Here is a 15,034-nt window from a genome sequence, read left to right on the forward strand (position 1 = left end):
AATATGATTTAAATTTACTTTAATGACAATCAAACTTAAAATTTTTCATTTAATAATAAAAATGAATATTACAAATCACAATACGTTATTTGAATTATTTTATTATTTGTTGAGCTGTGTGCCCTGGGATCCGCCCACGTGGGACACCTCCCTCTCCGTGCAAGCCAATGGCTACTGTTATCTACTAACTTTATTTAATGATAAGGGCAAGAGGAAAAAAAAGAAAAATACATAACAGAAGTTCGGTGCTTCAGCCTCTTCTCTTCGAAGCTCACCTCCTCTGCACCAACTCCTTCACTGTCGGCATCCCCACCCTCCCCGAACTTCACCTCCGATTGCCGGCCAGCAACCGCCATGGCGACGAGCTTAGCAACAAGGAACAAGAGGATCAGAGCCAGCGACGCCGTCCACTGCCCTTGTTAGCCTTCCTTCTCTCTTTCTTCACCTTTGAGTTTCTGCTCCTCTTCTTCTCCGCCAACCTCTCCTTATAAGCCTCCAGGATTTCATGGATCAGTTGCCGGTTCGACGAAGCGTCCTACCGTGCCCAAAAACTCATGTAGCTCCTGAAGCAGTCACACTGGAACGTAGGAGGGTGGTCCACCTAAAACTATTTCAAACCCATATTTGATCCAAGATACTAGAAGACATTACTAGCAACAGATTACAACAAAACCAAGCTAATTTTACCTCCTCTTTTCAAGGGTTGTAGCTTGATTCCATTAGAGCAACTCTCACCGAGAACCCCTGCTTGGATTATCCTACTTCCCATTACCAAATTTAACATGCAATGGTACCATAGTTATCCCCAGCTTGCATAGGTCTTGTATTTTGGTGGTTTGGGGTCTCAATTAAATTGGAATTTGTGGTGATGGTGCTTGGAGTTCTTTTTGGATATGGTGGTTTAGAGAGAAGGCAGAGAGTTTGAAAAGAGAGAGAGAGTTCTGGAGTGTTCACGTGGGAAAAGGAAAAGAAGAAAGAAAAGGGGAAGAAAACAGAGTGGGCCAGGTGACAAACACAACACAGTGGTGCAGTACCGTTAAGTTTCATAAACAGTGTAGTAAGTTTCATAAACAGTGTCATAAGTTTTCATAAACAATGCAGTAAGTTTTATAAACAGTGTCGTAAATTTCATAAACAGTGTAAAAGTTTCATAAACAGTGTGAGGACATGAGTTTGCGCGTCAGATTTTTTTAAATTTTTTTTAATATTATAATTATGTCATTTTCATTAAAATTTAAGTTCTTTTGTCCTTTTTATTAAAATTTAAGGGTTTTTCATTAAAATTTAAGTCTTTTTAATTAAATAAAGTTATAGCATGGTTTTTTATTAAAATAAACTTAGTCCAAGCCCTTTTCATGAAAATTCCCCCAAAAAAAAAAAGAAAAAAAGAGAGAAGATAAACGGGATAAAAAGGGTAAATGGGTAAACGAGTATTAAACGGTTACGGTTAAATGTGTATGCGTTTATGGGTATAGTTAACCGTTTATAAACGGTTATGGGTATGAGTATAACCGTTTAGACAATTACCCAACGGGTAAACGGTTATGCGGGTATGAGCATAAACGGTTATGGGTAAATAACCGCGGTTACCCGTCCGCCATAACCGTTACCCATCCCTAGTCTATAGTCACGGATTGCAGATAGTGTGCAAACATTGATGTCGTACAGCCATAATTCTTCTAGTGTAAATTCATAAATCAATGGTCTTACTGATAGTTTACATTTGTATACTTCACATCCCTTAGAGGCGAGGAACAAAGTATGTGCTCGGAATCGTTAACAATGTCAAGTATGTATGCCATTCAATTGTGAAACACCGATATGAATCCTTGTTTACCAATTTTTGTAGGCCTCAATATCCTGACGATGTTATAACAGAAACGAGATCATTTTAATGTTTAATTTAGGCTTTAGTAGCTTTTCACCTGATCACAACATCAGCATGGAAATATAAGCAGGGTATCCAAACTCCACCTGTACACTCATCTAGAAAGTACTGAATCTTACAGTGTCAACTATTTTAGATATCACAATCTAATTGATGAGTACAAATTGTATTGTGTATTTTATCTCGAAGACTATATTTTCTTGTGATATTTTAGACTTAAATAAAAGAAATTACATGGTTTTGTGCTTTGAAGGCCAACTTAGTGAGATGAAAAAAGTTCCTATTATTTTCCTTAATGTTTAGTCAAATGTGTTGCTTGAGTTTTATATGGTATAAAAATAATGTCTTTTACCAATCAGTTGAATTAGCAAAACCATTTGGGTTTGGCATATTGTCCATGTGTCATGGAATTAGTAATACCTTTCCACCATTTAACAACATTTCCATCCCTAAAAACCCCTTGGCAATAGTTAATCCAATCCATCTAAATAAATAGTAATTGCTTGTAATGAATGATAACTGTCCAAGTGCATCTGCACTCCTAAACTGAATTGCCTAGGCAATTCAGTTTAATTTTTTTTAATAAAATAATTTAAAAAAATTAATTTTAATTTTGGATAGGATTTTTAACCAATTTTGTCACGTCACGTGTCATTATCCGAAAGTACAATTTTTGTGGATAGATTTTCGAAATTACCTAAATACAAAAAATAAATATGAAAGTACATAAAGTACTAAAAATAAATACGGCATTACATAAATACAAAACAAAATAAATACAAATTACAACCCAAAGTGAATGGAAGATTATGGGTGCTGAATTTCCTAGTGACCTCCTTACCGATCTGTGGATCTCTGTTGCTAGGACCCCTTCCACTTGTTCCCTGTTTCTTGCACGATTCCTTCGCACCACGTCCTCTTTTTCCAATCTTTAAAAATATTTAGGATTCAAAGACATTCCTTCTAGAGGCTTGTTCATAGTGTCACGATCTTCTTGAGTCATCCTTTCTTCTCTAAGCATCTCCCTTTCTTGCCTAAGTAGTTCTTATTGTCTCTCATTAGCCACATCACGTTTCTCAATAGCCGCTATGATTGCTTGTATATTCACAACTTTAGCTTCATCTCTAGCCACGTCCTGCAACAAGTTTAGTTCACTTTGGCAAGCAAGTTCTTCCATATATTTTGTATACTTACTTATGGAAGAACTCCTTTTTTTCTTTGTAGCTTTTTTACCTTGAGGCCTTAGTGAATGAGGGGTTGGTTCCAACACTCATTCAAGGGTCGCTTCTGGCACTTCTAATTTATCGCCTTCCTGTTGATGCGAGTTTACTTCTGCCGGATAGTGTATAGGGATATTGTGCATGACAAGTTTTGGACCGATTGACACAACTCTGTATTTAGGACAATTTTTTACAACATTCCAACATTCCAACATTCCGAATGGTTGAATGATTTGTTTTTGTTTTTCGCATTGTACCAAGCTTGTGCTCGAAGAGTCTATAAAATGTGGGAGAAGACAATTTTATAATTAAATTAATTAATGTCAATTTGGTTGTAATACAAATAAATAAATAAAATATTGTAACCTGATTCACTAAATTTTCGCCACTTCGACGATTAGAAAGAGCTTGAGCGTTTGCGTCTCTCCAACAGGTAAGTGATTGGTTGAGTGTTTTCCAACGAGCAGAAAAAGATTGATCCATTCTTCTAGCGCGAATCTTCTCACAAAACAAGGTATGAACCGTCTTCCACACTTCTTGCAAGTGCATCTCATTACCTGTAATCGGATCATGAGTAGCTTGAACCCAGCATTCACACAACTAGGGTTGGGTTCAACTTGCAAATTGTGCAAAATTCCTTGTGCCACTTCCTAGCCACATATACATAATTACCGAAAATCAGTTATCGCTAGCCAATCGTCTTCTTGCTGTTGCCAAAAATTGGTTGAGCCAAAATTATTAGTTGGTTTGGTTGGTAAATGGCACAACCGGTGGTTTGCAAATAAGGTACAAAAAACAACAGCGACCATGCACCAACCTGTAAACAACAAACTAGAAAAGAGAAAAAGAAGTTGTTGTCGCTATTTTTCAATTGATGATAAGCCAACATAATCATGACTTAAAAAATTAAAATGGAAATCAAATCAAAACTTAATAAACCAACAACAATTGTCAGTAAACATAATCCAAATAGTTAAAAGTTCACAAACTCAAAAGTCTAACTAATATAATTGTCTCAATTCAATTGTAGCGACTAATGCTTAAACAAAAAACTCAAAACTCAAAAGTATGGTTCTGGTTATTATAACCAGGGAGGTGTGCATTGAAGAGAAGAAGAAAACTAAGAGATCAAGGCTGCTCAAAGTTGTGCAAGAGTTAGAAAAAAAAAAAAAAAAAAACTGAACATCCTTTATTTTTTAAACCCTAAAACTAAAGAGTCATTTATTTTCTAAAACCTTAAAAATGAGGAGTCAAGCATGTAAAAAATACCTAAAATATCTAAATAGAAAAAAAAAACAATATATATATATAGGTAGATTAGCCCGACTGCAGTGACTTTACTCTTACTCGAAAGCACTTGGAGGGTAGTGAGTCATCAGCTTTTTACTTGTATTGCCACTAAAAGGTGCTTTTTGGTTGATTGTGAGTTAGTCCCCATCACTTGACATTTAAATCATAGGCACATGGCCTATGCATTAATGGGAAGGCGCCAATTTGTCTCTGAGCTTGATGCTGGGCTTCGGACAAGTCTTATTTTAATCGGCATCTTTGGGCTTCTACATACTTGTTGCCCAAGGTTCCAATATTAACCCAAACAGAATGTACATGAAGTTCTTTATTGGCTCTTCGTCCCCAAATATGTTCAGTTGTGACATCACCTAGAAGAAAGAATGAACTTCCCAATTTGGAAACTTGCAATTTTGCACTGGAACTGGATCAAGAAAAGGCTAAAGAATGAGTTTTCTTAGGTTCAAGTTTTGACTCGTCATCTCGAGATAACTTATTTTGGGTTATACTGTTGGATTTTTTAGATCGACGAGCCTGAGAGCCTTACTCTAACGACACCGATAGTGTCCCTAACTTGGTAATTATCACTGCCTAATTCATCAGGTGTGATGTTTTATCACAAAATGCTCCAGTATTAGTTAGAGTGGGGTAATCCTATTTAAAGTTACTATTTTTTACTTTCTCCACTGATGTGGGACAGCCAACACGCCCCCTCATGTTTGAACCCCATTTAGTGGTTCACACGTGGAGATCCACTCATCGGCGATTGAAACTCAGAGGTCTGCTCAAATGGAATTCAGAGCTCTACATATTCATTTTCCTTTGAAAAGTGTTGTCTTTATAAGTTAGGTACAGTCAGTATTTATCACATAAACAGTAGACGCAAGGGCTTTGATAATTTTCTTATCGTAATGCGAAAGTTCCACGATTTCGACAAGAGATTTTAAGTGTCATGCTTGAGTGTCGAAGACCCTTACACAATGGCAGAGCCATGTTAAAGGCTGCCATCGGCTATAGCTCAAGTAGCTTTTGGTGAAAAATAAAAATTTACATGTAATTTTCATTGATTTTCGGATGTAGTTAGCCCACCATATATTTAGTCACTAATTCTAATTCTCTCAATTTAATTACATAAAATTATATAATATAGTTTACAAACTATCTCTCTTTTTATTACATCCTTTTTCTCATCGCTTCTTCTACATATATGTTTCAAGTTTGGATTTGTTTGAATTTTAACACGTATTTGTTTTTTAAAGAAAAATTCTTGGCTCACCTTGTGAAATTATTTTCTTGAGCTAGTTGATACAGTGGAAAATGCAATATCAGGTTTCTTTGTTTATAAAGATTTAAATCTTTAAGCTGGCCCACCCGATGAAAAATTCCTAGCTTTGCCATTGCCCTTACACCATCAGCTTTGCGCCCAAAAATTGCAAACTTCCAACCCAGCCCCTCTCCTCCAGAGCTAAGGAAGCAACTCAAGGAGCTGATGAGAATAGGCTCCGGCCCTGTACAACCATTGTAGTCTTTTTTCAGCGCGAATTTTCGGTCATGCCTGAAGCATGGTAATTTATTATTTACATAATTAACAAACTAACCAGTTACTGCTGCCGAAATTGCTGAAGTGAATAAATTGTGGTGTATATGTTAACTCTATTTTCTACCAGCTTCGCTGCTGTTTAAGTACTATAAATAGCTTAGCCAGCCGCATCATTCATCACAGTCGATAAAAACTCAAAGAGTACCATATAGATTTAGGGATTGGATTATATATACAAATTATAATTAAGTAGAGTGATGGCTCGGGCACGCTGTTTAGGGGTTTCGAGTACTATAATGGCCACTGCTATCTTGCTTTGCAAAGGCTCAGACGGCCTTGTATTGTGCCAATGTGTTTACTGAGTTCAGCTCTTGCATGACGTTTGTCGGGGGATTGTCTTCTGAACTATGGAAGCAGTGCAGTGACTCCCTCAAGACTTTAAATGCGATGGCAAGACAGCGATGAAGGTGGTCCGGAGATAATATGCAAATGCATTGAGGACTTGTCTTATTGGACCAACGTTAGTTTCAATGCCTCTCGCATCCAGGATTTTCCTACCAAAGCTCTTCAAGACGCATGTCCAGCCAAAGAAGAAAGAATAAAACTTTGACAACAAGAGAAGCCAATACAAAAGAAGTCTTGGTCAAGGTCGCGGACGTGGACGTGGTTGGAACTTCAACAACCATAGCAACTATGAAGGAGGAGGAAGCTCAACAAAAGGTCGTGGAAGAGGACACTCAAACTTGAGGTATGAAAAATCTCAAGTTCAATGCTACAATTGTCAAAAGTTTGGGCATTATGCTTGGGCATTTAGAGCTCCAAGCAACAGGCTTGATGAGAAGGTCAATTATGTGAAAGAAGAGAAAGAAGATAATGACATTGTGCTACTAGCATGCAAGAACAATGATGGAGACCAAGACTATACATGGTATCTTGACACTGGTACCAGTAACCACATGTGGGGAAGAAAAAGCATGTTCGTAGAGCTCAATGAATCGGTGAGTGGCAACCTTTCTTTTGGAGACGAATCCAAAATACCAGTAAAAGGAAAAGGTAACATCCTTATTCCCCTGAAAAATGGTGGTCACCAATTAATTTCAAATGTCTACTACGTGCCCAATATGAAAAGCAACATTTTGAGCTTAGGTCAACTCTTAGAAAAAGGTTATGATATTCACATGAAAAATTATAGCCTTTTTCTTAGAGATGACAAAGGAAGATTAATTGCCAAGGTGAAAATGTCAAAGAATAGGATGTTTCCTATGAATATTCAAAATGATGTTGCAAAATGTCTCAAAACATGTTACAAAGACTTATCCTGGTTTTGGCATCTTCGCTTTGGGGGACTAGAGTTATTGTCCAAGAAGGAGATGGTGAGAGGCTTACCGTGCTTCAGCCATCCTGATCAAGTTTGCGAAGGATGTTTACTTGGGAAACAGTTCAAGAAAAGCTTTCCAAAGGAGTTGACCACGAGAGCCCAGAAGCTACTCGAGCTTATTCACACCGATGTGTGCAGTCCAATAAAACCAAGCTCTTTCGGTAAAAATAATTATTTCCTTATCTTCATTGATGATTTTTCAAGGAAAACCTGGGTGTATTTCTTAAAGCAAAAATCATAGGTATTTGGAGCATTCAAGAAGTTCAAAGCCGCCGTAGAAAAAGAGAATGGTTGCAAAATCAAAGCCATGAGATCTGATCGAGGAAGATAATTCACTTTGAGGGAATTTCAAGAGTTTTATGAAGCAAATGGAATTCATCATCCTTTGACAGTTCCAAGATCCCCTCAACAAAAGGGTGTGGTGGAAAGAAAAAATCGAACTATCCTCGACATGGCTCGAAGTATGCTCAAAAGTAAGAGATTGCCTAAAGAGTTATGGGCAGAAGCTGTAGCATGTGCTGTCTACTTATCCAGTCGGTCTCCAACAAGAAGTGTGTGGGGAAAGACTCCGCAAAAAGCATGGAGTGGAAGAAAACCAGGTATTTCCTATCTAAGAGTTTTTGGAAGCATAGCCCACATACATGTACCAAACGAGAGGATAACCAAACTCGACGATAAAAGTGAGAAGTTCATCTTCATCGGCTATGACTCAAATTCAAAAGGTTATAAGCTGTATAGTCTGAATAATGGGAAGACGATGATCAGTCGAGACGTGACGCTTGATGAAGAAGGAGAATGAGATTTTGGCTCTCATGCAAGTGATCTTCACTTCTTTCCTCAGTTTGAAGAAGAGAATGAACAAGGGATGATAGAGCAAGCAAGAGAGGTTCAACAAGAATCCACTACTCCACCTGCTTCACCAACATCAACCAATCATGGTAATTCACCAGCATCAACATCGTCACTTGACTCCGATGGCTTTGTGTCATTTTGGAAAAATAACGAGTTCCCATGTATCATTCTTCTGGATTGCTTCGATTTCTTCATCCATTGCTTTCCTCCACTTAGTATCTTGCACTACTTCTTGGAAGTCAACTGGTTCACAATCAACAAAGAGACAAAAAAACGTAGGATTATCAAGTTTTACAAAGAAAAATGCCAACGGAGAGGTCGAAAGATACAAAGCGAGATTAGTGGCGAATGACTATAGTCAAAGAGCTGGAATCGACTATGATGAGGTATTTGCACCCGTTGCTCGGTTGAAAACTATACGATTACTAATTTCTTTGGCAGCTCAAAACAAATGGAAGATTCAACAAATGGATGTGAAGTCTGCTTTCCTAAATGGAGTCCTTGAAAAAAAGTCTACATTCAGCAACCGTCAGGCTATGAAATCAAAGGGCATGAAGACAAAGTTCTGAAGCTGAAGAAAGATCTTTATGGGTTAAAACAAGCACCATGAGCATGGAATAGTCGCATTGACAAGTACTTCCAAGAAAACAACTTCACCAAGTGCCCTCATGAACATGCTCTCTACGTCAAAGTCAAAGATGGAGATATTCTAATTGTGTGCTTAAATGTGGATGATCTAATCTTCACCGGAAGTAATCGAAGCATGTTTGAAGAGTTCAAGAGAGTGATGACCAAAGAATTCGAGATAACCAACATCGGGCTGATGGCATACTACCTAGGCATTGAAGTCAAGCAGAACGAAGAAGGCATTTTCATCTCCCAAGAAAGCTACACAAAGGAGATACTAAAAAAAGTTCAAAATGGATTACTGCAAGCCCATAAGCACGCCGGTGGAATGCGAAGTTAAACTAACCAAGCATGACAAGGGAGAAAGTGTAGATCCAACATTTTTCAAAAGTCTAGTTGGAAGCTTATGCTACTTGACTTGCACAAGACCAGATATTCTCTATGTCGTCGAATTAGTCAGTCACTACATGGAGAATCCCACAACTACACATTTGAAGACTGCCAAAAGAATTCTTTAATATCTTAAAGGTACTGTTAACTTTGGTTTGTTCTATTCAAGTTCTAATAACTACAAACTTGTTGGATATAGTGACAGTGATTGGGCAGGAGATTCCGACGATAGAAAAAGCACTATTGGATTTGTTTTTTTCATGGGAGACATTGGATTCACATGGATGTCAAAGAAGCACCGATTGTCACTTTCTCTACCTGTGAAGCTGAATACGTAGCTGCTACCTCATGTGTCTGTCATGCAATCTGGCTGAGAAACTTGCTGAAAGAATTAAGCATGCCACAAGAAGTGCCAACAGAGATCTATGTCGACAACAAGTCTACAATAGCTCTAGCAAAGAATCCAGTATTCCACGATAGGAGCAAACACATAGATACCTGCTATCATTACATAAGAGAGTGTATTGCAAGAAAGGATGTGCAAGTGGAATACGTGAAGTCACAAGACCAAGTCACCGACATATTCACCAAACCACTCAGGCAAGAAGACTTTGTCATATTGAGGAACACAATTGGCGTCACAAGACAAGATTAAGGGGGGATGTTGAATTGTAATCTTGTATTGGCCCAAAGATAATGGATCCAGCCCATGCACAAAGAAAGATCCATGCACATGCTAGAGAATTCTAGCAAAGTTCAAGTTGGTGGAAGAGTCTAGAAGAATGGTGAGAATTCCACCAACATACAAGATTAGTGTAGATAATTCTAGCTTAGGAAGGTAGTGGAATTATCTAGATATCTCTAGCATGATGCTTCCATGCTTCTCCAAGGTTCCATCCGTGCCTATAAAAGGAGAAGGCATCCACACCATTTGTAACAACCAAGAGAGCAAGTAGTGAGAAGTGAGAGTGCCATGTGAGAAGTGAGAAGAAGCAACAAAGCTTCTAAGAGTGTTTGAGTGTTTCCTCTTATACTAAGTTTGTGAGTGAATAAAAATCTTGTGTAATACTTTGAGTATTCTTTCTTTCTCTTGCCTATCAATTCCGCTGCATTACATTCTTTTTTGTGAGATAAACATCTCCAAAGTAGTGAAGTCTTTTTAAGCCCCAACAATTTTGTAGTCAATATTTCAGTAACGCACTTGTCATGTTTTATCTTTTACGTAGTTGAACCAAGCAAGTTCTTCATTAAAACTTTAGCATACTTATCTTCTCTCTCTATATATATAGTACATACAAGTACACACAATATACATGTATATATTTGGTCAAGCTCTATCTCTATATCTATATAATATATGTATCTACTAACCATAGCTAAGAAGTGCATGCCCAGGAACTATCCTGCAAGAAATGAAAAGTGAAATCACAAGCATTAAATAGAAAAATTGCATTGAACAGCAGTGAAACATAGAAATCAACACATGCATGAGCTTGGAATCAGAGGTTGCTAATACTGACTGTACACTTCACAAAGCTACATCTGATATTTTGAGTCTAAGACGCAATTAAACTGTTTAGACCCGGGAATTATAATCGCCTACTGGCTCTGTAATTGAAGCAACTAGAGTGCCACCCACTGACGCAATTATCTCACACAAGAAAACAAGTTAGCAAGATATAGATACATGCCTAGTGGTCAGATGACACAGAATTAATGTAGATTAAATGTGTTAAGATTAAAGAACATGTTTTAAGCATGAACCCTGTGATCCAAACCGTAGGATTCATATCAATTAGTAGTCTCAGAAATGCAAATGATTTTTTATTCTTAAGAAGTACTCTGCCTTTTAAAAATACTCGTACACATGCCAATGAGATAAATCTTATAACTGGAGCACTGAGAGTTATGCCTATACTACTAAAAAGATGCAAGTTCAGTTTTATCTCACATATTATAATTACAATTTAGTACAGGGAAGCTGTTTGAGTATACCTTACCTTATCCCTACTTGATGCAAATCAATCATAAATGTCGACTTTTCGGCACTCATAAACTTGCTTCCCATTGCGCAAAATATTCTGTAAATAGAAATAGAAACTATGGTCATTGTTTTTTTTTTACCAATGTCATGCAAGCATAACACTGTACGTAAGAAAGCTGTCGGTATGTAGATCAAACCTATCAGTCAAGCCAACAGTTGCCGAATCTGCTGGTACAAACCTATCAGGAAAACAATTAAAAGCTATCTGAAAAGAAATTTTTGTCAATGTGTAGATCTGCAAAAATTTCTACACCAGAGGCATAGCCAATGGCCACCTATGTGAAAGAGACACCAAAAATCAGCAAGAGGGCTACCATAGAACCAATTCAATACCATTAAAAATAGTCACAACCATTCATACAATATAGACATGTTAAACATGTATCTTAGAACAATTCAAGAGACTACACATGTCAAAAGTATCACAACCCTACAATTACAAACACATCAAAAATACAATACGATTCTTCAATCATGGAGAACCCCTAGTCCTAAACCCTAAAATCTAGTCACGAGGACTAAAACATTACAAACCTGAGAACTATCATAGAGGCTCCACAAGGAAAAGACCACACCAACCTCTGATGATTTTGCAATCGTTTGGCAAAGAAACCTAGCTATAAGCCCTTCCAGCAAACTTCGAGTTTCCTTCTTGTAGTAATTTGTTGGGTGCACAAATCATAAACACCACCACTTCATATTTGAACAACAATCGCCGGTCTAAAATCCGATATTGAACAAACCATGGCCATGCACAACCACAAAATCTCTCTCGACAAAGCAAGAGAGCGACCACAACCACGAACTGAGGACTCTCCTCAACAACGCGAGAGAACGACTGCAGCTAGAAACAAAGATGGGAAAAAAAAAAATAGATCAAGAAGTATTGCCTGAACACAACACCAAACGCAAGGGTTGGCAACTAGGGTTTTTTCTCTTGATTTTCTCTTGTCTTGCGAAGAATCTTTGGCCTTTATTCACATGTACCAGGGTGCATATATTAATTAAAAATTAGTCATGTTTCATTACTTTTAATTTGTCTTACATTTTCTTACATTGAATGCGTGTAGAGATTAATTTGTAAAGTTTTCTTTCAACATCTGGTCATTAATATAAAGATAAGGATGAATCATTGCCAAACAGGCATATAAAACAAAACCAGATACTTTGTATCAAAACTCAATGCCGCACACATATTTATGCTCACTGTATTTTCAAAAATGTTATTCTAGATCTTTCCTGTTCTTCTATAAAAAGGGCCCAATGCTTGTTTGTTTTGTACATGTTTATGAATAAGACATATCTTGATCTATAAGCTTTAGATTATGATTCATGTAGAGAAAATGATGCAGAGTTTTGAGACATTTGATGGTCAAGATGAAGCGGAATATGGTGATAGTTCTAAAGAGCTTGAACCATATGCAGTTCTAAATAATCGCATCCATGATTTATAAGAGGTATATATTAACTTTCATCACTCTTCTATTCACATTTCAGTTTTATATATTAACATTTTTTTTTAATTTTATTTATAAAACTATCTCTAATATAAGTGAGTCTCACATACTATGGTAAGGCCCACTTATATTCAGCGATCTTAATATCATTTTGTGATCATTATCAAGCCTAAGTAAAATTTAATCCTCACCACTAATTTCATTTGATTCAGGAGGATGTGACACACCCCAACCCAGAATGTCCATCTGGACTCTGAATCAAGTTGTGATGGCCAACACCAGGAATGTGACGAAGCCATAAAGTGTAGTGATGTGGAAAATGTGAGTAAATTTAAACCTAAAAGTGCCTAAATGTTAGAGTGTGCTTGGGAGAGGGAATGAACCCATTTCACAACTAATGTCATAGCATAAGTAAAGTACCGTAAAGGTAAAAGAGGAATTATACCATCGGGGAATATTCCCATAACAACATTTTGCCAGAAATCCTCATTGACACGAAAGCTCAGTTACTAAACCTGGAGGGGTGAAAAATAAGGATGAGTGCGCCTAAAAATAAAGCTTTATAAAACCTTTTTGAAAATGTAATATAATCCCTAGTTGTAAAACAAGTATAGTTTCCAAAATATACACATGCACTAGTATCTGGCAGTGATACCTTTGTGCCAGAACGTCGGTTCACAATTTTAGGGTAACAAATAATATCAAAATATCATATATGCGTTAATTAGCGATGCGACTGATAGACTAATTAGCAGTGACTACCTGAGCTGAAGAAATTAAAATCGTGGAAATTTAGGAGCAAGCCTTGACTCATAGTTGTGTTAACCATATTACCCAGTTAGGTAACCTGAACATTCTTGACCAGTCATTCTTCTGGTGTAGTGAAAGGAAGTAGTATGGTATGTTTCGAGGAGCTATATCCCTGGTGTCATTTCTCAAAATTTTACCTGGGATACCACTGAAGTGGGAAGTTGAATACACCATTGATTCAATTGCTTATATTACACAAATTCTCCTTGCATCATATCGAACGACTCTTTCAACTTTGAGAAAACTTAGTTACTTGCCTCTTCTTATGTTTCTCTTCATATGCTTGTAGCGAACCCATTAATTGCTCTATATTAATTTTTCCAAGTTTTTAGTTTCTTCAAGTGTCACGACAAATTGCTCAAACTTGGGGTCCAACAAGCGTAGTATCTTCTCCATAATTCTAACATCTTCTAACTTTTCTTCGTTTCTTTTTAATTGATTGGAAACGGCTAAGACTCTTGAGAAATAATCAAAGATTGATTCAGACCCTTTCATTTGTAGAGATTCGAACTCACCTCTTAATACTTGAAGACAAACCTTTTTCACTTGTTCGGCTCCTTTGTAAGAGGTTTGAAGCTTCTCCCATGCTTGCTTGGTAGAGGTTGCACTCGAGACCTTCTCAAAGCCATTGTCATCTAATGCTTGGTAGATGAGGTAGAGAGCCTTCTTGTCTCTCTTTCTTGAATCTTTCAAACTCTCCTTCTGGGGTTGGGACAAAGTAGCTTCATCTTTTGGCTCAGTGTAGCCTTTCTCCACAACTTCCCATACATCGTGTGCTCCCAAAAGGGCCTTCATTTTGATACTCCAATTATCGAAGAAGTTGTTGTCGAGCACTGGAACTTGGAAGGCTACCATAGCGTTGCTAGCCATAGCTCTGGTACCACTTTGTTGGGGCTTAAAAAGACTTCACTACTTTGGAGATGTTTATCTCACAAAAAAGAATGTAATGCAGCGGAATTGATAGGTAAGAGAAAGAAAGAATACTCAAAGTATTACACAAGATTTTTATTCACTCACAAACTTAGTACAAGAGGAAACACTCAAACACTCTTAGAAGTTGTGTTGCTTCTTCTCACTTCTCACTTGGCACTCTCACTTCTCACTACTTGCTCTCTTGGTTGTTACAAATGGTGTGGATGCCTTCTCCTTTTATAGGCATGGATGGAACCTTGAAGAAGCATGGAAGCATCATGCTAGAGATATCTAGATAATTCCACTACCTTCCCAAGCTAGAATTATCTACACTAATCTTGTATGTTGGTGGAATTCTCACCATTCTTCTAGACTCTTCCACCAACTTGAACTTTGATAGAATTCTCTAGCATGTGCATGGATCTTTCTTTGTGCATGGGTTGGATCCATTATCTTTGGGTCAAGATAAGATTACAATTCAACAAAAATGTCATAGCACGTTTAATTGTTCCTTTGGGTTTTCCTTCTCGTGAATAAATCGTTACGGACTCTTGGTGGCTGCTATAATTTTCCAGTAGAACGAACTAATTGTACTGGTTGTATAGGTGTCCCCGAGTAAGTTATTCAGA

At 37.3% G+C, this 15,034-nt stretch overlaps 2 protein-coding genes and 1 long non-coding RNA gene across 3 annotated transcripts; all 3 read right to left on the reverse strand.

Annotated features, from left to right (window-relative positions):
- Positions 1 to 18: 18 nt before the first annotated feature.
- LOC126588249 (uncharacterized) lies at positions 19 to 916 on the reverse strand. Its single transcript, XR_007611382.1, has 2 exons — positions 688 to 916; positions 19 to 607 (listed from the first exon to the last, which is right to left on the reverse strand). It is a non-coding gene; the product is annotated as an uncharacterized LOC126588249 (long non-coding RNA).
- A 2,017-nt stretch (positions 917 to 2,933) lies between these two features.
- Positions 2,934 to 12,933, reverse strand: LOC126590365 (uncharacterized). Its single transcript, XM_050255836.1, has 6 exons — positions 11,761 to 12,933; positions 11,364 to 11,405; positions 11,183 to 11,263; positions 10,554 to 10,585; positions 3,475 to 3,665; positions 2,934 to 3,023 (listed from the first exon to the last, which is right to left on the reverse strand). The coding sequence occupies exons 1-6, from the start codon at positions 11,772 to 11,774 to the stop codon at positions 2,934 to 2,936; spliced, it is 450 nt and encodes a 149-aa protein (XP_050111793.1). The 5' UTR covers positions 11,775 to 12,933.
- A 134-nt stretch (positions 12,934 to 13,067) lies between these two features.
- On the reverse strand, positions 13,068 to 15,007 carry LOC126588243 (uncharacterized). Its single transcript, XM_050253333.1, has 2 exons — positions 14,009 to 15,007; positions 13,068 to 13,198 (listed from the first exon to the last, which is right to left on the reverse strand). The coding sequence occupies exons 1-2, from the start codon at positions 14,361 to 14,363 to the stop codon at positions 13,170 to 13,172; spliced, it is 384 nt and encodes a 127-aa protein (XP_050109290.1). The 5' UTR covers positions 14,364 to 15,007; the 3' UTR covers positions 13,068 to 13,169.
- Positions 15,008 to 15,034: the final 27 nt, after the last annotated feature.

This window comes from Malus sylvestris, chromosome 11, assembly GCF_916048215.2.
Source record: "Malus sylvestris chromosome 11, drMalSylv7.2, whole genome shotgun sequence".
In the NCBI taxonomy this organism is placed as follows: Eukaryota; Viridiplantae; Streptophyta; class Magnoliopsida; order Rosales; family Rosaceae; genus Malus; species Malus sylvestris.